The sequence below is a fragment of the Urocitellus parryii genome, chromosome 13 (assembly GCF_045843805.1).
Source record: "Urocitellus parryii isolate mUroPar1 chromosome 13, mUroPar1.hap1, whole genome shotgun sequence".
In the NCBI taxonomy this organism is placed as follows: domain Eukaryota; kingdom Metazoa; phylum Chordata; class Mammalia; order Rodentia; family Sciuridae; genus Urocitellus; species Urocitellus parryii.
In genome coordinates, this window is record NC_135543.1 from 40,043,318 (window position 1) to 40,069,712 (window position 26,395).

General features: G+C 33.3%; 1 protein-coding gene across 2 annotated transcripts; it reads left to right on the plus strand.

The window, feature by feature from the left end:
- Dsc1 (desmocollin 1) lies at positions 1 to 26,395 on the plus strand. 2 transcript variants are annotated; one of them, XM_026400751.2, is made up of 16 exons: positions 1 to 63; positions 2,478 to 2,562; positions 3,868 to 4,070; positions 5,653 to 5,772; positions 6,607 to 6,762; positions 9,251 to 9,395; positions 11,423 to 11,589; positions 12,829 to 12,963; positions 13,640 to 13,825; positions 14,850 to 15,112; positions 15,461 to 15,603; positions 21,552 to 21,764; positions 22,440 to 22,682; positions 24,244 to 24,365; positions 25,093 to 25,341; positions 26,198 to 26,395. In XM_026400751.2, exons 1-16 carry the CDS (start codon positions 1 to 3, stop codon positions 26,393 to 26,395), a joined length of 2,691 nt encoding a protein of 896 aa, XP_026256536.2. The 2 variants fall into 2 exon arrangements, with proteins under 2 accessions (XP_026256536.2, XP_026256537.2); XM_026400752.2 differs by lacking the exon at positions 26,198 to 26,395 and adding an exon at positions 26,068 to 26,103.

A 26,395-nucleotide genomic window follows, 5' to 3' on the forward strand; every position in this document is an offset into this window, starting at 1 on the left:
ATGGCTGTGGCCTCCGTTGCTCCAGGGAGCATCTTCTGTAAGCAGCTCCTTTTCTCTCTTCTGGTGAGTAACAACCCGAGGATTAGGGACTCAAGCATGTCACTACCCGCTTCCTGCCTCTAGTTTGGGCTTGAAAGAGAGAAGAGGTGGGGACGGAAGGCAGGGAAGACAGACTGGGCAAACAAAAGTAGAGTGAAGACAAATTCAGAGAAGAGCGGAGAGACTTGTGGTCCAGGATGGGGCGTGTTTAGCTTACGGTTCCAGTGCCTGCTGCCAGGATATTAAAGTTTTTCAAGGGAATCTCTTGTTCTGTCTTGTTGTGATGTTTTCCTAAGAAATAGTGGAATACATTCAAACCTTAGGCATTTGGCCCAGAAGTTTCTGAGTTTTACTTTTGTCATTAAATAAGCTCATGTACTTAACATGCTTCCTTCTACTGAGCTGCAAGAATGAGAAAAGGATTTGGGGTGAAGGTATGAATTTTCCAGGTCTTTCTCACTTTACACAGGAAGAGCTAAGAGAAAGGCAGAACTCATAGTTAACAAGCAGTTTAATTAGGAAACATAAAAAGCAAAATGTGACAGTTATTAAAAATACCATTAGCCTTCTTTCTGCTTGAATTTTTCATAGTTTGCAATTGCAGGAGATTCTATTTTTTTTTTTTTTTTGGATGGGAAGGGAGGATTTTTCCTATATCTCTTAACCAGAATTTCTGAACTGAGAATTTCCTTTTTCATTATTTTGGAGACATTTTATTTTCATTTATATTTTCAGAATTTGAAGGTTTTGCTGTATGGGGACAAATATTTTTTGCATATAAATTATATATGATGCAGGGTTGATGGTGAACTTCCTATCCTGTAATGGCTCGGGGAGACTCAGAGGCCATCTTAAGTTAGTATTAACTAAAATGTAGTGGTGTATTTCCAAGGGATTTCACACACTTTTCTTTTGGCTTTTGGGTTTTGGCCTATTTCCTGCTTCTTATCTTTTGATTTATTCTGTGCCCATTTATCCTTGATTCCCATGATGACAAAAAAGGTATCTGACCACAACTTCTCCAAATTACTTAGTCACTGACTCAACTCGAAGGCTAGAAGACCACTAATGATGGGAAACCTCTGTTGACTCTGCCTGCAGAGGGGAAATAACTGAGGTGGGGCATTAGGACCGGAAGTAAAGAAGATAAGGATGGGAAAAATAATGGGATGCATCGTATGACAGACACAGACACACAGAGATAGATTTATAGTATATGTACAAGTATATGCAGTTATGTGTATATATATGTATATCTATGTATGTATATATGCATGTAAATTATGCTCTTTTCACCTTATATATTTAGACCACTTTTAGATGACTACTAATACAAGGCCTTATCTTTGGAAAGTTCTTTGGATATAATTTAGCGCATTACTTTACATAAAAAAGTCAAATAGGTAAAAATTTCTCCTTTTTTAATAAGTGGTTATACAAATTTAAACATGTATGGCTTTTAAAATTCCAGCTTTTCATATTGTCTGGCTAAAAAAAGATTTGTAAAATTACAGTCTATTTTGAACAGGCTGCTGCAATATATTCCATAGACTTGAGTTGAGTTGGAAAGAAAATGCATATCTTTTAATATTAATCTCTCTATTCTTTCATCTACACAAATAATGTGTCCATTAACTCTAGAAATACGTCTTTGGAGAAAATCTCATCATATAAATGACCTATATGGTTCTGGTAAATCTAACTGATCTTCTGTCTATTTAAATAATCAAAATGCAATCATTTTGATAGAAGAAAAATTAAATAAAGTGCCAAGAAAAGAAGAAAAATATATTTTGGACTTATTGAAACCTTCAAAGGGATAACTTTTATTTTTCAGATAATATGTCTTATTTGAAATACCTAGATTTTTAAAATAATAACTGTGTCTTGAATTTAATTTGAAATCTTTACCCAGTCACAGAGAAGTCTTTATATTTTGAAAGATAGTCCTTTTTAGACTAGTTGTATGACTTGAGATCATTTAGTCTTAGAAGTTTTTGCCACGATAGTCTGAAAAAGTAATTTGAAAACAGAAAATATACCCTCCAATAGTGGAAATGATGATTTGAGAACCAGTACAGATAATGTAATTACTGAATTCTAGAGTTAAATAAGTTCTTCAGGCTAGATAATCAGAACACTTTAGGTATGGTGTTAGTGGCAACAAACTCCATATAAGGCCAATGGATTATAACACATTTTCTTGCATTTATACAATATGAATCAGATGAACTGTTCACTTAATTTTCCATTGATATTCAATGACTATGGTGACTCTAAAGTCATTCTTTGTTGGTTATTTTTAAAATAATTATGAAAAACGAAGGGATTAGAAGATTAATTTGCTTTCAAAATTGAAAATATTTTTATAAGCCAAAACTGCAATGTAAAAATATATTTCAAAATGCAATTCTTAGGTTTTCTTTCTTTCTTTTGAGGTTCTGATATTATTTTGTGATGCTTGTCAGAAAATTTCTCTTCAAGTTCCTTCTCATCTTCAGGCTGAAACACTTGTAGGCAAAGGTAAGAAAACCATACTGAGAATTTAACAGTTGTAACTTGCTACATTTCGCTTCAGGCTGTTTTTATGAAGTTTGGGATAAAAGCCACATAGTAGCTACTTGGCATTAAAATTGGCCATACAATAAAATATAGACTACTTGTTTTTTGTAGTGGTTAAAAATAATTAAAATAACAGTTACTGGTATGTTTTTCTTGCCAAAAAAATTAGCAAACATCAGAGAGTTTATTACTCCAAACAGATCAAGACACCAAAACCAGAAGCGCATTTTAATTCATATCAGCTAATCTGCTGTCAATGCCAAGTGATTAGACATGAAATGAATACTTCCTAATTTAAATGTTCCAAATAAAATTTGGACTTGAGGTTGATAACAATGAACAAGTATCCACCAAGAATGTATATGACCTACTTCACAAACTAGCTTGTGAAAGTCAAACAAAATTTCAGGGGATCTTACCACTGTAGTCATCAATACATATTAAGTGCTGAGTTTCTTTAATCTCAAAAAGGTATTATAAGAAGATTATTGGCAATATTAGTGAGAAATATTGCTTAACAATAAACTTGTTGCAAGATAGTTTTAACTGTCAAAGACTTATTGCAGAATCTACTGACATCACATAGTTGTAATATCTGTGATATAAAATAACAAATTTGTGAATGTGTATGCACTAGATCTATCTATATCTATGTCTATCATCCACAGCTGCTTGACTTAAAATGGGATCATAGCCCTATTGTAAATGGAAAATTTCAGAACTGGAAAATGCATTTAATACACTTAAACTGCCAAACATTATATCTTAGCAATATCTGCTGTAGATCAGCCATTGATTTTCCTGCTCACATGGATCACGAAGAGCTATTGCTCAGAGCACCTGCCCAGCATCACAAGAGAAGGTGCTACCCCATATGGCTAGCTGAGAAAACAAAAGAAATTAAAATTCACAATTCAAGTACAGTTTCCATTGAAGGTGTATTGCTATTGCACCTTTATAAAGTCAAGGGCCATCTCCACATGTGTGTACAAACCTGTCAGTAGGAGGTAAAGCGGAAGAAATAGACCAGATTCAATGTCACCAGGAAAATTGTTCCCTTTTTAATTCATGAGGAAAAGTAATGGGAAATCTGCCTCCACTGGTTTAATTATTTAATTCTTTTGGCTCCTCCATTTTAGAATAGCAGGTGCTTGCCTGTCACCACCCTTTCTGATTCTCATGCATTAACTCTCAGTTGTCATTCCTGTAAAACTTGTTCTATTCCTGATTCACCTGACAAACTGCTGTGAAATTTCTTCTCTGCAGTGAATCTGGAGGAGTGTCTCAAGTCGTCTAGCCAAATCCTGTCCAGCGACCCTGCCTTTAGAATTCTGGAAGATGGCTCCATATACACAACACATGACCTCCTTTTGTCTTCTGAAGGGAAGACGTTTTCCATTTTACTCTCAGACAGTCAGAGGCAGGAACAAAAGGAGATAGAAATCGTACTGTTGGCAAGAGAAGAAAAGGTATACTAGATAAGGATTTAAATAGCTTCATATACTAAGGTCCTTAGGAGAGTCCTTCGTTTCCTACACTTCCTTTCAGATTAAAATTACTTTCCTTGAGTAATTATTTTTGTCTTTTTCCATTTATAATTAATATCTACAAAGACTAGACTGTTAAGGAGTTCTACAGCTGTTTACACAGGTGTATAGCAATGAATGAATCTGTAGCAAAGTCAGGGGATCAAAGGTTTTCGTGAGTGCTTTGAGGTGTGGCTCTAAGAGATATCCACCTGAAGAACCAGGACGAGGGAGGGGCCCATCTCAAGCTGGAGGTGGAGTGAAGCAGCCTGGAGATGAGGCACTCACTCTGTGTGGCTCCTTCCCAACCAACTGTGGGTTGGATATTTGTCTCTTGCAAGAGGAAAAGAGATGGTCTAAAACTTACGCCCATCTTAGTGGACAATCCCACAGGGTTCCTTTCTTCAGGGAGTTGGAGGTGTGATCAGGCCAGAAGATTGGTATGAGTGTCTTGGATGGAGCCTCATTTTCTTGCAGTGAAGAGAAGTGATTAGTCTGGGAGTGAGGATGGAGAAAGCTGTGGAAATTCACATCTCATTTAAGCCAACTCAACACAACGGTTTTGGTCTTATAAAATCATTCATTAATAAGTGACCTAAAAAAAAAAGAAAAAGAAAAAGAAGTGATCAATTTAAAAGAGTATTTCCCAGCTAAATTCATTTTAATTACAAGAACTTCTCTTCACTGAGTTTAAAATATGATCAAGCCTTACGAATATTTTTTAATCTAAATTGCAAAGAATCACCACATTACATAAAATAAAATGTACTTTGAGCAAACACTGTTGTATATCTCTATGTAGGTATAAAAATGCTCACATTGTAAGATTGGTAAAATTTGGAGCCAGGTGTGTTGGTGCATGCCTGTAATTCCAGCAGCTCAAGAGGCGGAGGCAGGAGGATCGCAAGTTCAAAGCCAGCCTCAGCAAAACCGAGGTGCTAAGCAACTCAATGAGACCCTGTCTCTAAATAAAATACAAAATAGGAAATAGGGCTGGGGATGTGGCTAAGTGGTCTAGTACTCCTAAATTCAATCCCTGGTACAAAAATAAAAAGATCAAATTTGGGTTTTACCATTCTTCATGAACTAAAATCAATTCTTTTTACTTGTTAAAGGATCATCTATTTTTAGGGATGTCTACAGTATCTCAAGGTGACATTTTCCCAATGCACTATAAATTTCTTATTCACCCAAAATACTGTGTTAGATTTTAGCATTTATGTATAAAGGGTATGCCTATAAATTTCTGGTTGTTGACTGGTTAAATCAGGAAACAGGTGGAATGAGAGACTATACTGAGTCTAAGGTTTTAGTGTGTGTGTGTGTGTGTGTGTGTGTGTGTGTGTGTGTGTGTTATTATTGAAAAACAAAAATTCTTTGGAGATTATCCATCATATTGTTAATTGTTATTATCCATCATAAGGTATAGACCTTACTTATTTTCTCCATGCCAATGTATATGTGAAAATTGTATTCCTAAGAATGAGAAACAATGCTGTACTTCTTTGTTTCTCATTAAACATAGGCATCTAAGAAAAGACATACCAAAGACAGAGTTCTCAAGCGCAGTAAGAGGAGATGGGCTCCTATTCCTTGTTCATTGATGGAGAACTCATTAGGTCCATTTCCACAACATGTTCAGCAGGTATGTTTCATCTTATTTGGTTTCATATGTATAAACGATTTTTTGTTGTTAAAACTTTCCATTTGAATGTTTCCCGGTATATTGAGTCAGAACTTTTAAACTATTGATAGCAATAGAATCATCGGTTCATCAGAACTAGGATCACATAGAAGTGACCCAATATATTTTATTACTTTCTTCCAGAAATTGTATTTAAATAGTGAGAATCAGGTTTTACATTTTGAATTTATTATGTCAATATTTTGCATCTAAATTCACCTAGTACTATGATAGACTTTTTAGTGCTTATGTACAGAGGATATGCCTAGAGAGTTTGCATAATTCAACTTTTGCTTGAACACTTATCCTCCAAAACATCATCACTTTCTGTTTACTAAGTAAAGTTGTCTCACTTCCACATAGCTGAGATGCAAGGATAGACAGTTTTGGAATTTTGAGGTTTTTAAATAATTAATTGTGCAAAGTTGAATTACTTTGACAATATTTTTAATCATGTAATTTTCAATTCCAAATAATTCAAAATCTCTGTACTATATTTTATAAAGAAATAAGAACAAGTGCATAGGAATTACAAAGGCATATTACTCCATAAATTTTGTTGCTCTGCAGATATTAAAATAATTTAATGTGAAATAAGGGACAGAATCTGTGGCTTTGCACATTTCAGAATGCAAATGAGAAGTTGAAAAACATGGGAAATGGTTAGTAGATAATAAAAGTAATAATAATAGGTGAGTAAGCAAGAGAGTGATACAAAATAAACTCATAAGTTAGGTTGAAGGTATTCATCACAATATATTTGATCTGTTCCTAAATTGTCACTTGTTGTTATAGATCCAATCTGATGCTGCCCAGAATTACACCATCTTTTACTCCATAAGTGGACCAGGAGTGGACAAAGAGCCCTTCAATTTGTTCTACATAGAGAAAGACACTGGGGATATCTATTGTACTCGAAGCATTGACCGTGAGCAGTATGATCAGTTTTTGGTAGGATTACTGAAATATTTATTCAGAACTATATCTTTAATTTTGGTTGAGTTATATTCTTGGTGTTGCATTTTTACAAATTAAAAAAAATCAAATACTTAATTTAATATTTGCAATGTTACTAATGTTCAACATAAACTTCAAATTTTTATTAGTGCCATTGCTAAAGTGAGTCAGTAGATAAGAGACATAAAGGCGAGGGAAGGTATAGAAAATATAATGATAGCATTTTAAAGGACAGACTTGGTTCTGTAGAATTCTAGGGAAGTGACAACAAATTGTATTGAGTTCAGATTTCCTTATAACAAAATACCTTAATTATTCTCAATTATTGTTGTAAGCAGTAAATCACATAAGAATTTTTTTAAAAAGAAAAAAAAAATTGATGCTTGGGTTCATGCCCAGAAATTCTAACTTAATTGTCCTGGGCTGGAGTCAAGGTGATCTTAAATACACTTTAACTGCATTTGCTGCCTCAAACCATGGCATAGCATTGTGCATCTTTTCTTTTCTCTCTCTCACTGTTTTTCAGTAATGAAATCCTTGGGTACCATCTTATTTCCTTAGTAAGCCATGAAAAACTTTACCAGTCTTCTATCTCATCCTATCCAAAAAATTCTATCTCTTCTGAAAATTTAATCCTTTTTTTTTACTTCAAATTTACATGTCTCTTCAGCATTCTGATGCCTAATCTGATGTATAGCAGACATCCCCAGTGGTATTTTGGGAGGATGATGAATGATTTTGCTTTACCTCTTATTATCTTGAATTGTAAGAGAGTATAAAGAAGTTTTTTTGCTAAATGACATTATGTAAAAGAAACTTACCTCATACGTGGGTAGTCCAGAGAGTGAGATCTTAGCAGACTACTGAGAGTTGGTGGTCACAAATAGGCAACTCTGAAAGAAGGTAACAATATAGGGAGGGGGAGTGGAGAACTAAATGTTCCAGGAAGCTACAACCCCATAGAAAGATTTACTGGTTAGGAAGAAATCAACAATACAACAAACTCTGGTTGGAGTTTGTCACTAGGGAAGAATGTGAAATGCAAAGTTGGAGAGCTCAGAACATAGGAGAGTTTGTAATTCACACAAAGGAGACTGGACCCTATCCTAGAATGTCCACTAAAGCATTCTATAAGGTATTGCACATTTTAAAACAATATAAATTTCATTTAATGTATTTCATAATTAAGTACAGTGATATAATTTCTTTATAATTTTATGTTCCCTCCCAAATTTCCTAGATGAAACACATTTTACTCCTAATAATATAAAACAATTGATTAAAAAGTATTTATCCAAGCTCTTTTCTAATCCATTTTTTATTTTTAGTTTTTGGTACAGAAGATGGAACCCAGGGCTTTGGGCTCTACCATTAAGCTATATCCCCAACTCCATTAACAACCATTTTGATTTTTATTTCCATCAGCAAAATAAATAATTGATAAAGAACATATTAATTCCTTGCTAACATTATAGCATATTCATAAGAAGTGAAGATATGGCATTAGAAGCCAGTCTGTAAATATATAAAAAGCTATCTATTCTGTATGTTGCAATATACATTTAATTATCTATTCTGCTATGGAATCATTTTAAAAGAAAAGAGAAGATGGATGATAGAGGCACAAAATGCAGTACTCTCGAGAACTTGATGGCTGATTAATAAAACTAATTTGAGAAAAAGAAGAGTTTGATATCTTGGATTTGAATCCTAGTTCATTTTAGAAATGTTTACAGTAAGAAAATCAGGAAACACTGGAGTAAAGAATTGACATTAATACGGTTGACTTTGGGGCAGCTTTAGCTGGTCCTGTCAGTGAAGGAAATCTGTTTAATACAACTATGATTTATTGAATGCTTACTTCACACAAATCACATAGGAAAACTGCAAAAAATAATTTGAATGTGAAAAAAACATTAAATCCTCACGGTTGAGGTCAAGATATATCACTTTGAGATGGAGTTTGTGATACACGTATGCATTTATTAGCATTTTATTAGGAAAAATACACATTTATGATAGAAAAATGACAACCGGTAGAGAGATCACCCAGAGATAGTTGTGATTTTCTTTCTCTCTCTCTCTATCTAACTAACTTTTATTACTTTGAAAGTTTATAAACTTAAAAAAAAATACTTGTTATTAGAATATCTGAATAAGAAATCTACACACATTCTAACAAATAGAACAGCATGCCTTTATTTCAGAGAACACCTGTAGAACCCATGGTGCTGGGCAAGCATAGTACTTGGTGGGAGACTAATGAGAAAAGGAGAGAAAAAAAAACCCACACACACCTAAAAGGGATTGAAGCCATATGGCAGGCATGCACCGTGCCTGGGTGTTATCTTTCCATTGAATCATTTATTAGTTAGAGAAACCCTTGTGGATTATTTTTTGAATGACATATTTTGCCCTACTGCGAGGCTTACTTTCATGTTGTCATTTGAGAACAAGCCAGAGGCATTCTTCTTCCTTTTAGGTATATGGCTATGCAACAACTGCAGATGGCTATGCACCAGATTATCCGCTCCCCTTGTTATTCAAAGTTGAAGATGATAATGATAATGCCCCATATTTTGAAACCAAAATGACAGTTTTTAGCGTGCCTGAAAATTGCCGATCTGGTAAGTTCATATTTTATAAGGGTATAAGGAGATTAATTGACATTTGGTATTATAAGATAAAATGTTTGATTTTATCATTACATTTAGAGGTTCTTTTGTGTTTTTGACTATACGTATTCTTCCTTGGATATTAATGTTATATGACATCCCTATTAAAGCTCAAACTGTTCTGAGCAAGTTTGTAAATAGAATTCCATATGCATTGCCTTTTATTCCATATGCATTCCCTTTTATATCATAACTTTATAATTCTGACAATATTTTCTTGACTCAGTTCTTTGTAGGGTTGGCTGTGGTTGAAATGGAGTCTGGTCTAGATATGTATGCTTAGAAATTCTGTTGTGGAGAGAGGTGGCTTAGTTTCCTAAGGGACTAGCTGGGAATCCATCATGACTATGAAACAGAAGTTAAGAATGGGCCCCAAACCACTTGTCTTCCAGCAAAATGAGAAGTTATTATTTTATAGATTCATTGTTTGTTTTTAAAATTATGATTCACCTTAGGATATTTGAAAGGCTGGATGTCAACTTTCCTTTCCAATTCAGGAAGAGTAACAAAGTAAAGTGACATAACAAAACATATAGAAAATCCCATTTTATGGTGCCAAGGAATATTTTTTAACTGATATTTGAAATACAAAGAGGTAGACTTTTACACATTATATATACCACATTTTATTGAAACTTTACAGTTCAGTGTTGATTTTCTTTATTAATTAACTGTTGGATATTAACCTTTATTTCATCCTAAACATGTAACCTGTGCCTAGTAGGATGGAAATTCTAGGAAAACACTAAACTTCAACTTCAATTGAATTTCTTACTAATGTTTTAAAAATGATAGAATACTAAAATACACTTGACTTTTAAGAATAAATGATGTACAACTTTCTAGTTTTATAAGATCATACAGTTTTCAACGGCAAACCTTGTGAGGTTCACTTTGCTAGGCACATTTAGAAGACTGCTAAATAATATGTAAAGTTTCTATCTAGTTAATCTACTTTGGATCTGAATGTGCAACAGACAAATATTTGCATTCTCAGTTTTTGCCATGTATATGTGATCACAAGTGTTTTATAAAACAATATATAATTGGAAGCTCTATAAAGTTTCAACATATTTTCAAGGACCCAAAAATATATCATAGCATAAAAATCCTACGATTTTCAAATCCCAGATTTGTAACAACATATGTGTTGCTTTTCTTGGCATATTTTCCAAATTGAAAAAAAAAAGTAATTTGTTTCATGTTATATGAAGCCAAGATTATAACCTAGGCCTTCCAAAGAACATAATAACATAGTCTAGTTTATTTTAAGAATCAGCAAGAAATGCTGATTTCTTTATGGCCTCCTCCATTCTGTGACCAGGCACATATGTATGTATATTAGTCTTTCACAATCAGTGGCCTGCTGAAACAGCATTTCATAGCCATGTCTGGGCTGTAAAGTTTGTCTAAAAGTTACTCAGACTAATGCATAACTTTTATTTCTTTCTTATATTAATAATCACTTGCGTATATTAATAACTCAGAAACTCTGTTTATTAAAATATAAAAACATTTGTTACATGCAAAGTTGTACTTTTTCTTTCATTAGCATTATTAAATAGGGATATAAAACAGAGTATTCAAAGAAGATCTTGTTCAAAAATAGTCCATGAACTGGGATAATATGTTAGAAAGAATTTTAGAACTATGGTTACCAAGTGTAGGCTCCGTGACCAAAGGTAGGGTAGGACCTGTTCTGGTATATGTAGAATACAAATCCTGTTAATCACAGTAGCCACTTAATTGGAGTTCAAGATATGGGGCTTGGAGAAGTCTTGTAGAACATGTATACACTCCTTACATTATCTGTAAAACTCATTATTTTGTGCTTTTATTTCTTTCCTAGATAGTTTACTATAGCAATGCCTTGATTTTTATTTTTGTTTATAATTTTATTTTTGTTTAAAAAATCCTTTTGTTTATAATTTGATTATATTATAAACAAAAGGATTTAACTTTTCTGATTTATCTAACAGGAACTTCAGTGGGACAAGTGACTGCCATAGACAATGATGAACCTGGAACCCTTCATACTCGTCTGAAATTCAAAATTCTACAACAAATCCCTGATCATCCAAAGCATTTCTCCATACATCCAGATACAGGTGTCATCACTACAACTACACCTCTGCTGGATAGAGAGGTAAGAAATCTATCAACTTCTCCATCACTAAACTACATGTAAACTGACAATTAACTCCCAAGACAATTTGCAATATGGCCCTTGTGGCCCCTTCTTTAGTTTTCTTCTGTGGACTAGGGTTAGGGCTTCTCTGGAGACTTCCCTTTGCTCTACAAAGACAATGGGAAAGCACAAGGTGTTAGACAAAGTCTCACTTGCTTTTATTTACCTAATGTGATGCGGTGGTGCTAAAATTGTTTTGTTTATTCTATTTTGGTTTTACGAAAAGTAATTTCATTTGACTTCCAATAGATGTAGTTTTTAAAAGTTTAAAAAACTTGATTTGTTAAAGCAGCTTTAGATTCACAGGCAAATTAAATAGAAATACAAATGGTTCCCAGGTATCCCCTGCCCTGACACATAGCCTTCTGCGCTATTAACATCTTGCACCACAGAGATACATTGTTATAATCAATGAACCTAGACCAGCGCATCATTATTACCTAAAATACATTATTTCCATTAGATTCACTCTTGGTGCTGTACATTCCATGGGTTGGGACAAATCTGTAGGGACAGGCATGCATCATATAGTGTGATCTCACTGCCCTTTGTACTCCTCCTGTTCCTCTTTTCCTTTTCCTCTCTCTTGAAATCTACTGATCCTTTTTACTGAATCCATAATTTTTCCTTTTGCAGAATGTCATATAGTTGGAATCATACAGTATTTGGCCTTTTCAGATTGGCTTCACTTTCCTGATAATTTGCATACAAGTTTCTTCCATATCTTTTCATGACTTGATAACCCAGATCTTTTAGCACTTAATAATATTCCATTGTCTGAATATATTTTTACTTATCCATTTACCCACTAAAGGGCATCTTAGTTTCTCTGACGTTTTGGCAATTATGAATAAAGTATCTTTAGATTTTGCAATGTTATATTAGTAACATCAGCTTCCCATTGTATGAATTGGCCAGTCTCTTGTTCTGTATTTATATTATGGTGTCCTTTAAAAAACTGTATTAAAGGTTAAGGTAATACCTCAATGGTAAAACACATGCTTAGTATGTGCAAGGCCCTGGGTTCAATTATTAGCATCAAAATAAATAAATAAGTGTGTGAGAGTGTATAATTTGAACATGAATATTTGCAAAATATTTGTAAAATAATCACAGCAGAAAGAGTAGTTCTGACAATTATAAATTAGAGGAAATAGAAGTGTTCATCAATGTACCATTTTCCTTTTTTTTTTTCAGAAGTGTGATACTTACAAGTTAGTAATGGAAGTGCGAGACATGGGAGGTCAACCTTTTGGCTTATTTAATACAGGAACAATTACTATTTCACTTGAGGATGAAAATGACAATCCACCATATTTCACGGAAACTTCTGTGAGTGTATCTCTGTATTCATTTATCTGGATGCATTTAAGTTTTCAAAAAAACTGACAAATATGGAACTTGATAGCTCTGGGAGATAATGCATTTTTGACTTAAATAGTCTCCACTTACAAATAATAGAGAGAAAAATATGATTTTTGTAAAAACAATTGAAGTACCAGTCATTTCTGGAGGCTATGGAAATAACCATGCTTGTGGCTACCCAAGAGCTTTTCCACCCTTGAGATGGCTCATGTGTTCAACATTTTCTTGGTTGCTAAGCTCCAGGATCAGATTGCTTGGATTTAAATTTTTTATAAGGTGAAGAAATAGAAGAGTCTTTACATTTCAAGTTCTAAGATGAAAAATGATTTAGCTTTATCTCTTCTGCTGGACTCACTACTTAACACAGACTGTCACTTTTGAGCAAACTTTCCCAGTAAACAATGTAAGATATTTAGACATAAATATAAAAACAGATATAGATGATATTTATGCATATATATAATAGATATATGCATATCTTATATCTAGGAGAAAATAAGTAAGCTATGAATTAAACTCGTAAGTTATTTCCCAACATATGGGTATACATTCCATATCTCTTTTTCTTTAAATATGAATTTTAGAGTATAAGACCATATTGTAAAAGCTATAGATTTCTAATTTAAAAAGGCTTGCTTTTCAGTATTTTGCAGAAGTAGAAGAAAATAGAATCGACGTGGTGATTTTACGGATGAAAGTACATGACCTAGATTTGGCCAACACGCCTCACTCAAAGGCTGTGTACACAATCCTACAGGGAAACGAGAATGGAAACTTCAAAATTAGCACAGATCCAAATACAAATGAGGGAATCTTGTGTGTTGTCAAGGTAAATTAATAAAATAACCATGTTTTAAGGCATTCAAACTTAAGCTTGTGTGCTGATAAAAATAATTAATATTTCCTTATGTATATGACTAGAATATTGCAGTGTGGTACTGAAATCTTTCCTATTATTATTTTACCCTCATTTATTTTCTTAGAGGAAAGTCATGTCAGGCATAAAACTCATTGCTCTACATATGAGGAAAATCAAGGCAGAGAAATATTGAATATTGTATCAGATATTTGCCTTAGAAGTAATCTTAGTTACTCATCTGGTTCCTTTCTGAGCCCTTCTATCCATAGCCTCACCAACCTTTTGCATAGTTATTTTCCATCATAAATTTCTAAAAGACAACAGATATTCCCAGAATCTTTATGTAGAAATTGTTTTCCTGATAAGATTCCCACAAAATGGCCTTTAATTATTATATTACATTTTCTTTCTCTTTTTTTGGTTCTTCTAGATTTCTCTTTTTCTTTTTTTTATCATTTAACTTTTATTTCAAGAGTGTTTCTGATTCTTCAGGTTAGAATTGAGCACTTTGATTATAATCTAAACAGACCTAAATTTCATGTTGTTTAAAAAGATGCTGCTAAGTAATACAATGTCATCTTTTGACCTAGATGCAGCTGCATGGTAGCCAAATCTCATCAAATTATTTTATACATTAGCCTGGAAGAATTTCATGTATCATTATTATTTCATATGATAGGTAATGACATAATCTGAATTTTTTCAAACATTTCTTCTGCATTTCTATTCATATCTCAGCATTTAATATAAAATGAAGGTAGGATCTTCTAAAAGAAAAGTAAGAAGAAACATTGGTTGAGTCAAAAACAACAATTTTGTGTTGGACAGCATTTATTATTTTGCAAAGCTAATTATTAGTTTTTGTATTAGCAACAACTTTTGGTAACATTTTAAATGTGAAAATGATTATTCCCTTTATGTTAAAACTTGGAATCAAAATCATAAGTCCACGTTATGTATATACTGACTGATTAAAGTTATGTTTATTGAATAGCCATTGAACTATGAACTCAATCGCCAAGTTGTTTTGCAAATCGGTGTACTTAATGAAGCAGAATTCACTAAAGCGGCAAACTCGCAAACTCCTCCCTCAATGTGTACTACCACTGTGACTGTTAAAATCAAAGACAGTGATGAGGGCCCTGAATGTGAGCCACCAGTGAAAATTATTCAGAGTAAAGATGGCCTTCCAGCTGGTAAGGAACTCCTTGGATACAAAGCACTGGACCCAGAAACACGCAGTGGTGAAGGCTTAAGGTAAGGTACCTTTCAAAAAGCTCCTTCATTTTTATTGAAATCTAAAATTCTTTTCTGGTACTGGGGGATGGAACCCATGGGCACTGTGCTGCTGAGCTACATCTCCAGCCGTTTTTATTTTATTTTGAGACACAATCTAATTTGCCTTGGCTGGCCTGGAACTTGTGATCTTCCTTGTGTCAGTCTCCTGAGTTGTAGGGATTACAGGAATGCACCATGGTGCTAGTCTGGTGGGATGTAAATGAATTGCAAATTTAGGAAAGTTCTATGTATTTTTCAAAATGACAAATTGTAAGATTATGTTTGCTATTGGGTATCATCCTTTATATATTGATTCCTGAAAATTAGGTATCAGAAGTTGGGAGATGAAGATAACTGGTTTGAAATCAATGAAAACACTGGAGATTTGAGGACTGTGAAAGTCCTAGATAGAGAATCGAAATTTGTAAAAAACAACCAGTACAATGTTTCGGTGGTGGCAAGAGATGCAGGTAAGTGCCATTTTCTAGAAATAAATATAAAAGTAGGGTATGTTTCTAAGTAAACTTTGGGTGGAATCTGTTCATTTCTGGATCAAAAGTTAATGCAAGCCATGTTTGCATTAATGTAATCATAGGCATACTGCAAAAAAAAAAAAAAAGCAATGTTTGTGTTATGATTGGAGTCTACCCAGTTCAGGCTCCCAAGCATCAGTTATGCAGAGCTACAAGGGAATAAATGATCAGTCTAAGTTCTGAGGAAACAGTGGCCTATTCAAGGAACTCTATTTTTTTTTCCAGAAATGCAGGTTTAGATTATTATGATTTGAACATGCTAAATAGTTTCAACCCTCCTAAAACAGTTAAGTTCCAGATAGGTTTGTTCTGAGCTTTCCTTAATGGAGAACAAATCATTTATCCTCTTTCCTAAAGAAGGGATAAAAAGCTATGGTTTGTAATCTCCAAGGTTAATTCTAAGAACTAGTCTGTAAAGAGCATCCTTCAAATACTGTAGTGATCTTTAACCCTTTTTGAACTTATATCAATAAATCAATTTCATTATGTTTGTAAATATGTTGCAAAGTGTTTGCTAATGTTTTATTTGTATACATATACTACTATGCTAATATATTATATATATCATAGAAATACACAAAATAAATATTAAAAGTGCCAAAAATATAAATAGAAGTTATGCTAATTTACTTCATCATGGCAATTATATATTTACTCTTTAGAGGAAAAAATTTCACAAATAATAATGAACTTCAGCTTTTCTAACATAGCCAATTCTTTTGACTATCTTCCTGACCCAAGAAGGTTTCCACTGTTTTCATCTACATAAAATATGCTGTTTTCTCAGCTATTATACCCTACTTTTTTTTCTTGTTGACATAAAACAAAAGCCATATCTACTAAGAGAGACATAAAAGGTTTAAACTAACAGAGATGCTAGGTGCTTGCAGTTTATATGGAGAAGGGGAGCTGACTCCGACATAAATCTGCCCCATCTATCCTTATTTCAGTCCTTTGACCCTTGGTGTAGAAATACCACGTTGCACACTCTAATTAGTGCGCTGACCAAGCTAAAGAACAATTTTTGTGAGCTAAAACATTTGGGCTTCAAAAATCTGAAATTGCCTTTGAAAGAAACCCTAAATGTGAATATGATGAATGAATCACCTACATATGATCTTTCTTTCCTCTTGATACTTCTCATTCACATACTCTTTTTGAATTTTTTATGTTTTAAATTTTTTTCTAATTAGTTATACATGACAGCAGAATGCATTTTGACACATCATACATAAATGGAGTGTAGCTTATTATTCTTCTGGTTACACATGAAGTAGAGTTACACTTGTTGTTTAATCATATACACATAGAGTAATAATATCTAATTCATTATATTATCATTCCTACCCCCATACCCCCCACGCCCTTCACTCCCATCTTTCTAATCTAAAGTACCTCTATTCTTCCCTAGCCCTGCCTGCTCATTGTGAATTAGTATTCGTATATTGAATAAAACATTCAGCCTTTGATTCTTTGGAATTGGCTTATTTTGCTTAGCATGATGTTCTCCAGTTCCATTCATTTACTGGCAAATACCATAATTTCATTCCTTTTTAAGACTGAATAATATTCCATAGTGTGTATATACCACAATTTCTTTATCCATTCATCTGTTGAAGGGCACCTAGGTTGGTTCTATAGTTTAGCTATTGTGAATTGAGCTGCTATAAAACATTGTTGTGGCTGCATCACTGTAGTATGCTGACTTTAAGTCCTTTGGGTATAAACCTAGGAATGGGATAACTGGGTCAAATAGTGGTTCCATTCCAAGTTTTCTGAGGAATCTCCATACTGCTTTCTAGAGTAGTTGCACCAATTTGCAGTCCCACCAGCAATGTATGAGTGAACCCTCATATCTTCTCCAACATTTATTGTTGATTATTGATGATTGACATTCTGACTGGAGTGAGATGGAATAATACACATATTCTTGATATAATTTTTAAATGCAATTTTGGGAGGAAAAGACCTGCTAAAGAATGGGGAAAACATTCCCTAATAAATATTGTTAATTTACTATTACTCTATAATTTTGGATTATTTACTCTTCTTTTGTGAGTAAAAATGAAATCTAAGTGGTTCAGGAACACAATAATGACAAATAGGGAGTCCTATTTACTCATTTATTCTTCTATCAGGTTCTAAGTACCAGTCAAGTTGCCATGGAAAGTAGGAATCATAGGAAAAAATTATGCAGAATAATGTATAAAAAATTAACTTTGCTCTTTAGAGCTAAAAAGCATGGTTTATAACCACACTGAACATTGTACAAGGAAATTAAAAGTTTACATTAATCTACCTCCCGGGGTCATAGTTAACCTAGGTAATAGAAAAATCATGTGGCAATATGAAGGATTTTGCTCCTTTGAACTTTAACCTATCTGTCTATCTATCTATATTTACATATGAACATATAAACATTATATAAGATATGTATTATATAAATATAATATATAAACATATGCATATATATATATATATATATATATAGCAAGGATTTTGTTTTGAAGCTCGCAAATATTTCTGGATGATAACCTAGTTATTCTTATAGCTTTCTTAGAATCAAGTTCATGTTCTTGTATTTCTTGTGTGCGTCCTCTTTGTTAGGCTGATTTCCTTGCTTATCAATCTAGAAAACACTATTTTATATTCTTTCCACCTAGAATACTATTGCCCTCCTACTTTAAATTCAGGTCTATTAAAGTCTTAAAGTGAATGGCAATAACAACTTCTATGATCATGCCCACTAATCTTTGGTCTGTTCTTAATACCTTTTCACATTCCTGCAGTGAGACTGATATGCTAATTATCACATATGATGTGTCTTTACTCTGAACAAGGTACTTTCATTGTTTCCATGTATATTCTTTCTCTAAATTATAATAATGATGAGCTCCATTATTAATAAAGACTTCTCCACCGCCCTTTTTATAAACATTCTTTCATCTAGCATCTGGCATAGAATATGGCATAGGTTAATCAATGCAGATACCAAAATGTCTCATTCCTCATTGTTTGAGAGCCCTTTGAATCTCCAGGACTACATTATAAAGTTCAATACCAAAAGCTACACAATTTCAGGGGCATGTTTTGCATTTGGAACAACCACTGGTTCCAATGTAGAAAATTGAGTTCAAAAATTTACAATGCATTTTGGGATTCTGTAAAGATAATTTTCTTAAAATAGAAAATGTAGAAGGGTTGTCATGTGGAAAGTAATAGGAGGCATGTTGTAGCTTCAATTCTGTAAATATTTCAATGAACTTGACACAACCTATTAAAATAGGTTGGAAATCATCTAGAGCTCATATATATTATATGAATTAACAATATAATTATATTATAATTGTTACATTACCATTCTATATTATATTATCATTTAACGGCATTATGTATCATTTTTATAGTTGTCCACATCTGGGGTGATAGATTAAGAAGGAAGAACCTGAAATCTTTCTAACAATTAATTAAAACACTGTATATATGCTTCCCAGGCTGGCTCATGATGCAGTGAGCTTCCAGTTACTGAAAACATTTAAGTAGCACTGGAGAACTATGGCTTCCAGAGACCCTCTTATTGAAGCATTATCAGTTTGAATTTTACCTAGTCCACATGTACTTAGCAGCTCTGACTCTATGATGTTCCCTTCTCACTGATACTTGCCATTTAATTCTGTCCTTTCAAGGTAGACAAATGTAGTTATTTACCTTTTCATGATATTTGACAATTGTCAGTTACTTACTTTTGGTCTATTTCCTAGGGATAAGGCATTTTGATTGTTTTGGTTTTGACTTTTGTAGACATCCATTTAAACAATTCCAAGCATCTTTTATTCTGTTTTCACCAGCATGTTTAAAACAGACCATGATAGCAAATGATGTCATGTAATAAATGTTACTTGAATACAGGATTAAGTGAATCTTGATTTGTTTTCCTATGGTTGCCATATTTTTATTAGCTTTTTAAACTGTGCCCTTTATTTCTCCATAAAGAGAAAGGCTGTTTTATTAAGTGTAAAAGGTAAATCAGTACACATCAACTCATGTGTAATGTCTGTTTCTACATTTCTTTAACTTTAGAAAAGTTCCTTTTTTACAATACTCATTTTCTTTTTTGGTTAGTTTGCTGATTTTGAAGTTCTTACTCATATTCAGATTTATTTATAATTTTCTGGTAGCCTTAAAATATTTATATGCCATTGTAGGTATTTTTCCCTAATAGTATATCTCTCTTTTATTTTTGGATATTTTGAAACTTGTTTCAGCAAGATTAGTTTAATATATATTTATACATATAGTATATAATATATATAGTAGTTATTTTGTAGCTTTTATAAGTTTAAAGTCATATTGACTAAATAAATTTTGTCATTATTTAACAGAAAAAAAGATTTCCTTGAAATATACAACATGATATAACTTAGATGTCATTTCAAACTAAGAAAAAAATGGATTATATTTGATATGATTTATGGTAGACTTTATACTTATAGCAAATTCAACATATGTTTCAATATTTAGACCAGCATTCAATGTAAAAAGTATGAGAAATTTGATAATTTTTTGGAAGTTTGTAATCGTTTCACAAATGATAGAATTTGAACATGTTTTTAAACTTTACTGTCTTTCAAACTCAAATTATATTTATATATGCAGTGAGCTTCCAGAATATATGTGTATGTGTATATGTGTGTGTGTGTGTGTATTTTTTTTTCTTGTACTAAGGATTGAACCCCTAAACCACAATCCCCAGCCCTTTTTACTTTTTATTTTGAGACACAGTCTTGCTAAGTTGCTTAGGGCCTTGCTAAATTGCTGAGGCTGGCTTTAAACTCATGATCCTCCTGCTTTAGCCTCCCAAACCACTGGGATTATAGGCATGTGCCAAAGCACTCAGTATGGAGAATATTTTAATTAGACATATTTCTTAAGATTTATGTGTGAAACATTAGGACAGTAATGGTGGTAATCAGCAGTTGAGTGAGAGTTTCTATTAACAATATTATATTGATTGAATTAGGGTGAAAGTACACACTCATTTTTCTGAATTATTCAATTAATTTTTTTCAAAGTATAAAAACTATGTCTGATGTGGTAACATTCAAGCTACAGTGAGCCAAGAAATACTGGGCTCTCAAGATGAAGGTGACTCACTGTGTTACATGATCAATATTTAGTGTGTCATTCAAGGCAGGAGCAAAGTGTTCTGAGAAAAACAGGGGGTTGTGACATCGTTGTCTGTAGACGTCACAGGTTTCATGAGGCAGTGACATTTTAGTAGATTCTTAAAGATAACCGGATTGGACTGCAGATATAGCTCAGAGGTAGCACATGCTTTGTGTGCATGAAGCCCTGGGTTCAAAGCCCCAGCACAGACAATAATACTAATAACCATAATAGGGTTTACCAGGAAGAGGAGAAAAATACTCCTGGTAGAAGCCACAGAAAGTACCAAAGCAGAGAGGAAATGAAGCACCTAGAGGTTTTAATGTGAAGTTTTATAAGTTTTGAGCAAAGAATAAATGTAGAAAAGGAGAAGATGCTGAGAAGGTAATTTATGACAAAATGTAAAGTATTTTTATTCTAAGGGTGAATATATATATATATATTTTTTTTATAAAACAAGTGTACGAAATCAATTTTATTTTCAACAGGTGTTTCTGTAATGACATTGGAATCTCACACCTTTTAGTTTTAAAAAAGCACCTGAAAAGATCATCTGATCCAGCCACCAGTCTTCTAAGAAGAGTGTCACTAGTTTGCATTAATAGTGTCTGAGATTTGGGAAGATAAATGAAAGCAGATGTCAACTGTATATTACATAAATGGTTGAAAATAAATATATTTCTTAAGTTTTCATAACTTATTTTTAAAATCTCTCCTAGTTGGCCGATCTTGCACTGGAACACTCGTAGTTCTTTTGGAAGATTTTAATGATCATCCACCAAAAATTGAAAAAGATGTGACAATTTGTAAGCATGATAAAGATTATGCTCTTCTGGAACCGGAAGATGACGATGGGCCTGATAATGGTCCACCTTTTCAATTTTTTCTGGATAATTCTGCCAACAAACTTTGGACTATAGAATCAAAGAATGGTAAAGAATTGTGCTAAATTTTGTACCCAGTAGTGGTTTGAGATGGCAGATAGTCTTGATTTTCACCTTAGTTTCTCATAATAAACATGTTAATTTTAGGAGATTATCTTGTAGATCCTAAAAAAGGAGAATACTTTGCTTTAAAAAAATATATATATATATATATATATATATATATATATATATATATATATATATATATTTATGTTATGCTTAGGTTCTTATTGTAAATCTCCTAAGAAAATTTATGAATACATTTTAAATGATCACTTGAATAACATGTTAAGTTTGGGTTAATCTAATGTGAGCACAAAATAAAATGAAATTTGATTTCCTGGTTTACTGTGAAATCAAAATAATTTTTAAGAAAGAAAAATGAACAATTAAGAACAGTGGAGAAGCTGAAGAATGAGGGGGAGGGAGAAAGTTTGAGAAAGAGGAGGAGAGCAGAATAAATTAGCCAAACTATATCATGTGTATCTATGAACATATCACAGTAAATTCTACTTTTATATATAATGATAATACACCATTTAAAAAATAAACCGATAAGGAAGAAACATTAGAGTTTTATTTCAAATATACCCACCTCCATTCCCAAGGATCCCAAGTAGGAATAATATTGCTATGGAAAGGTCATATCAATATATATTATTTCTACCTTTTCCTCCCTAGGTAAACAAGGTGTTCTTCGTGCAAAGCAAAATCTTGATTACAACTATTATTCTGTGCCTATCCAAATACAAGACAGACATGGTTTGTCTGCAAAACATGTGTTGTCAGTGAGAATATGTGACTGCACAACTCCATCTGACTGTAGAATGGCTGTTAAAGATGAGAGAGATATTAAACCAGGAAATGTTATACTTGGAAAATGGGCTATTCTTGCCATGGTGTTGGGTTCTGCATTATTATTGTGTAAGTATTATCATATAGAATTTGTTAACCCATGTTTTACCTAATGTTTCTGTTGATTTTCCATTACTATAACAAAATCACCAAAGGTAAAAATTTATAATGAAGAAAGGTTTATTTTGGCTCATAGTTTCAGAGGTTTTAGTCCATGGTCAATGGGCTCTGTTGCTTTGGGGCCTGTGCTGTGGAACATGTGCTGGAACAAAGCTGCTTGCCTAGTGGTAGCCACGAAGTAAAGAAGACAGGAAGAGGCCAGAGTCCTCATATCCCCTTCAAGGTCACTCCCAATTATTGGATTTCCTCCCTCTGGGCCCCACATCTTAAAGATTCCAATCTCCTAATAGCTCTATGAGCTGGAGGGCCAAGAATTTAATGCACAGCCTTTGGAGGATACTTAATCCAAATCATGGTCATTTAGAAAAAAATAATATGACCATTCTTCAAATTAATTACCTGTATAACCTTTAATGCATGTGCTCTAAGTCAAAAGAAAAACATACCAATAAGAGTAGATTGAAATTTTTAAAGTAAATTCCAAAGGCAGGAGCCTCAGTTCTTCAATAATGTTTCACGTTTCTTCTTCTTTGAACTCATTTTTTTCATATGTAAAATGCAGAAGTTGGATAAAATTACTAAGATTCCCTCCCATATAAAATATAGTCTTCCAAGCAGTAGTCACATTTACATAGAGAATACATAAATACAAGAAGATAAGGTAGTTCTAAAATTCTAGATATTTGTGTTTCATCCTAGTAATAAAGTGATTTAGTACATATCATAAGAAGTTCCCAATGAGTGAAAAAAAATGATCATATGTTGAACCACTAAGGGGACATAATGCAAGCAAAGGAAACTTAGATTTTGCATTCTACAAACATTTTTTTTTTTAAGTACTGGAGAATGAACCCAGGGCCTCATGCATGCTAACCAAGTGCTCTGCCACTGAACCACAGGTCTAACCATTACAAATAATTGTTTGAAGACACAAAACTAATGGCAACCTTTCTCAGACTTCAGCTTCTGTCTCTCAACTACAAAGAACAATTGCATCTACAAACTTATCCCATAGCATTTACTGTGTCCTAATTCATTTGAATTTGAGTTTCAGGATAAACTGGATGTTCCTCATGACACTAGATTAGTTAATATACACTTTCAAAACCAGACACTGGTTTTATGTTATTGTCTTGTTTATATTTATATCGAAATTTTTTGTTTTGTTGTTCTAAGTCTGTTAAATGTGTTCTGTATCACTTCAAATACCAATAATACTATCTTAAAGCTCAAATGAAGTCATTTTTTTAAAATATAGAGAATGTAAGAGATACATAATTTTGGACCTAGGAAAAGAGATATTATTACTCTAAGACAGAGATTGTATAGGTGAGTGCATTTTACAAATATTCTGCTTTAAATTTTATGACCAGAAGTGACCTCAATTTGTGGAATACATTTTTAAAAGTTGTGCAAAGAAACTTCAAAACAGTCTGATCATCAAATTATTTAGTGTATACCGAATTGAAAAAAAGAATACTATTTTACTTCAATCTTTTCCTTTTTTTAGGTATTATGTTTACATGTTTCTGTGTTACTACCAAGAGGACAGTAAAGAAATGTTTTCCAGAAGATGTAGCACAGCAAAATTTAATTGTATCAAATACTGAAGGACCTGGAGAAGAAGTGACGGTAAATCAGATTTAACTTCCCTTTGAATTGTGTGGTGACCCAGTGTTGCAGTGTGATGATTAGTAATAATGGCAACAATAATAACCAGTAATGTTTATGGAGCACTATGCCAAGCAGAGTTCCAAGTGCCGTGTTTTCATTCATTTAAACTTCAGAAGTCTGTTGAATTAGTTTCAAAGGACTGCATAGCAAATTGAGTGACTTAAACAATAGAAACTTGTCTCACTGTTTTGGAGGCTACAAATCAGAGACAAAGGTGTTGGTAGGGCCATGTTCCGTCTCAAGGCACTAGGGAAGGATCTGTTCAGGTATCTGTCCTAGCTTCTTATAATTCCTTGGCTTATGGCAGCACAAATGTTGACATGACCTTCTCCCTGGACATGTGCCTATACCCAAACCTCCCTTTTTCTAAGGACATTGGCCATATCAGATTAAGGACTCACCTAATCTGGTATAACTTCATCTTAACTTAAGCAATTGCATCTACAATGACTCTATTTCTATCTAAGGTCACATTCTAGGTCCTGGAGGTAAGGACCTCTCCATGTGAGGTTTTAGGGACTCAATTTACACCATAACACCTATGATGTGGCTATTGCTGTAATCCTGATTTGGGGCCCACTGGGGCACAGAAAGTAAGAGCTATGTCTGTGGTGAGAAATTCAAAATGAAAGTGAACTGTGAGTTTCAGTTGGATTCATCTTATAACTCTCACTTTATTTTTTAGGAAGCGAATATTAGGATCCCCACACAGACATCCAACATTTGTGACACAAGCATGTCTGTTGGTACTCTTGGTGGCCAGGGAATCAAAACGCAGCAAAGTTTTGAGATGGTCAAAGGAGGCTACACTTTGGATTCCAACAAAGGCCATCACACCTTGGAGTCCAGCAAGGGAGTAGGGCAGGGAGGTGTAGACACCGGCAGATATGCGTACACGGACTGGCAGAGTTTCACCCAACCTCGACTTGGCGAAGTAAGTCCCAGTGTCTTCAAGTTCATGTGACATGAATGTTAGACATCATTTATGACCCATAATTTCCCCCAAATTTTACTCCTCATACACCTGCAACATATCACTTTTCTAATGTTGAAGGAATTGTCATATAGATGGATGTCAGGTCCAAACCTCAAAGCAAAAAGTTCTGAAAATTTTAAAAATACAGTTTACAAGACTTTATCTAGGAGTGACAGATGTAGATATATTTATGACTGAAACCTTCTTTCCTAAAAAGTATCAGAAAAAAATCTGGAGTAAAATATGTGTTATAAACAACAGATCATGAGTTAACAATAATTGTCAGTGTATTTGAGTTCTGCATATAGTTATGAAGTCCTGGCTATCAAAATAAACCGGGTAGATTTTTGAATTTGTATTCTGGGTTTTGTTTCATTACTTTGATTGTTTTGTGTTCAGATTAGTCAGTACAGGTTGATATTAGCCAGTACAATATATGACACTATTATACTACAATAGTGTATTCTAAGAATTCTAGCTTATATTGGTTTTCCTCATATATGTGAAAAGGCTACAGAGGTAAATTTCTACTATACACATTTATTTTCAAATGGGAAATTTTAAGTCATGTGATGTATATAAAGCCTTAATCTTATAAATGTGTTCACTGGGAGAATTTATTTATTTGCTATATTTTAAAAATGAATAGAATACAGACCAATCATGTGCATTTTTTATATGTAGGAATCCATTAGAGGACACACTCTGATTAAAAATTAAACAGTAAAAGGTAAATCAAAGACATCATTTTTCTGCTAATATGTTTAGGTGTTTTTTAAAAAATAATAATAAAATGTGCTCTTTCTCGAAACAGAAGGTGTACCTGTGCGGACAAGATGAGGAACACAAACATTCTGAAGATTACGTTCGTTCTTACAATTATGAAGGCAAAGGCTCTATGGCCGGCTCGGTAGGGTGCTGCAGTGATCGGCTGGAAGAAGAAGGGCTGGAGTTTCTAGATCACTTGGAACCCAAATTTAGGACATTGGCAAAGACATGTGTACAGAAATAA

Excerpts from the sequence above, each read along its gene's own strand:
- Dsc1 (XM_026400751.2), top strand. The coding sequence starts at position 1 with ATGGCTGTGGCCTCCGTTGCTCCAGGGAGCATCTTCTGTAAGCAGCTC. Across the intron at positions 13,826-14,849 it reads GAATCTTGTGTGTTGTCAAG|CCATTGAACTATGAACTCAA; the intron begins GTAAATTAATAA and ends TTTATTGAATAG. Across the intron at positions 24,366-25,092 it reads GACCTGGAGAAGAAGTGACG|GAAGCGAATATTAGGATCCC; the intron begins GTAAATCAGATT and ends TTTATTTTTTAG.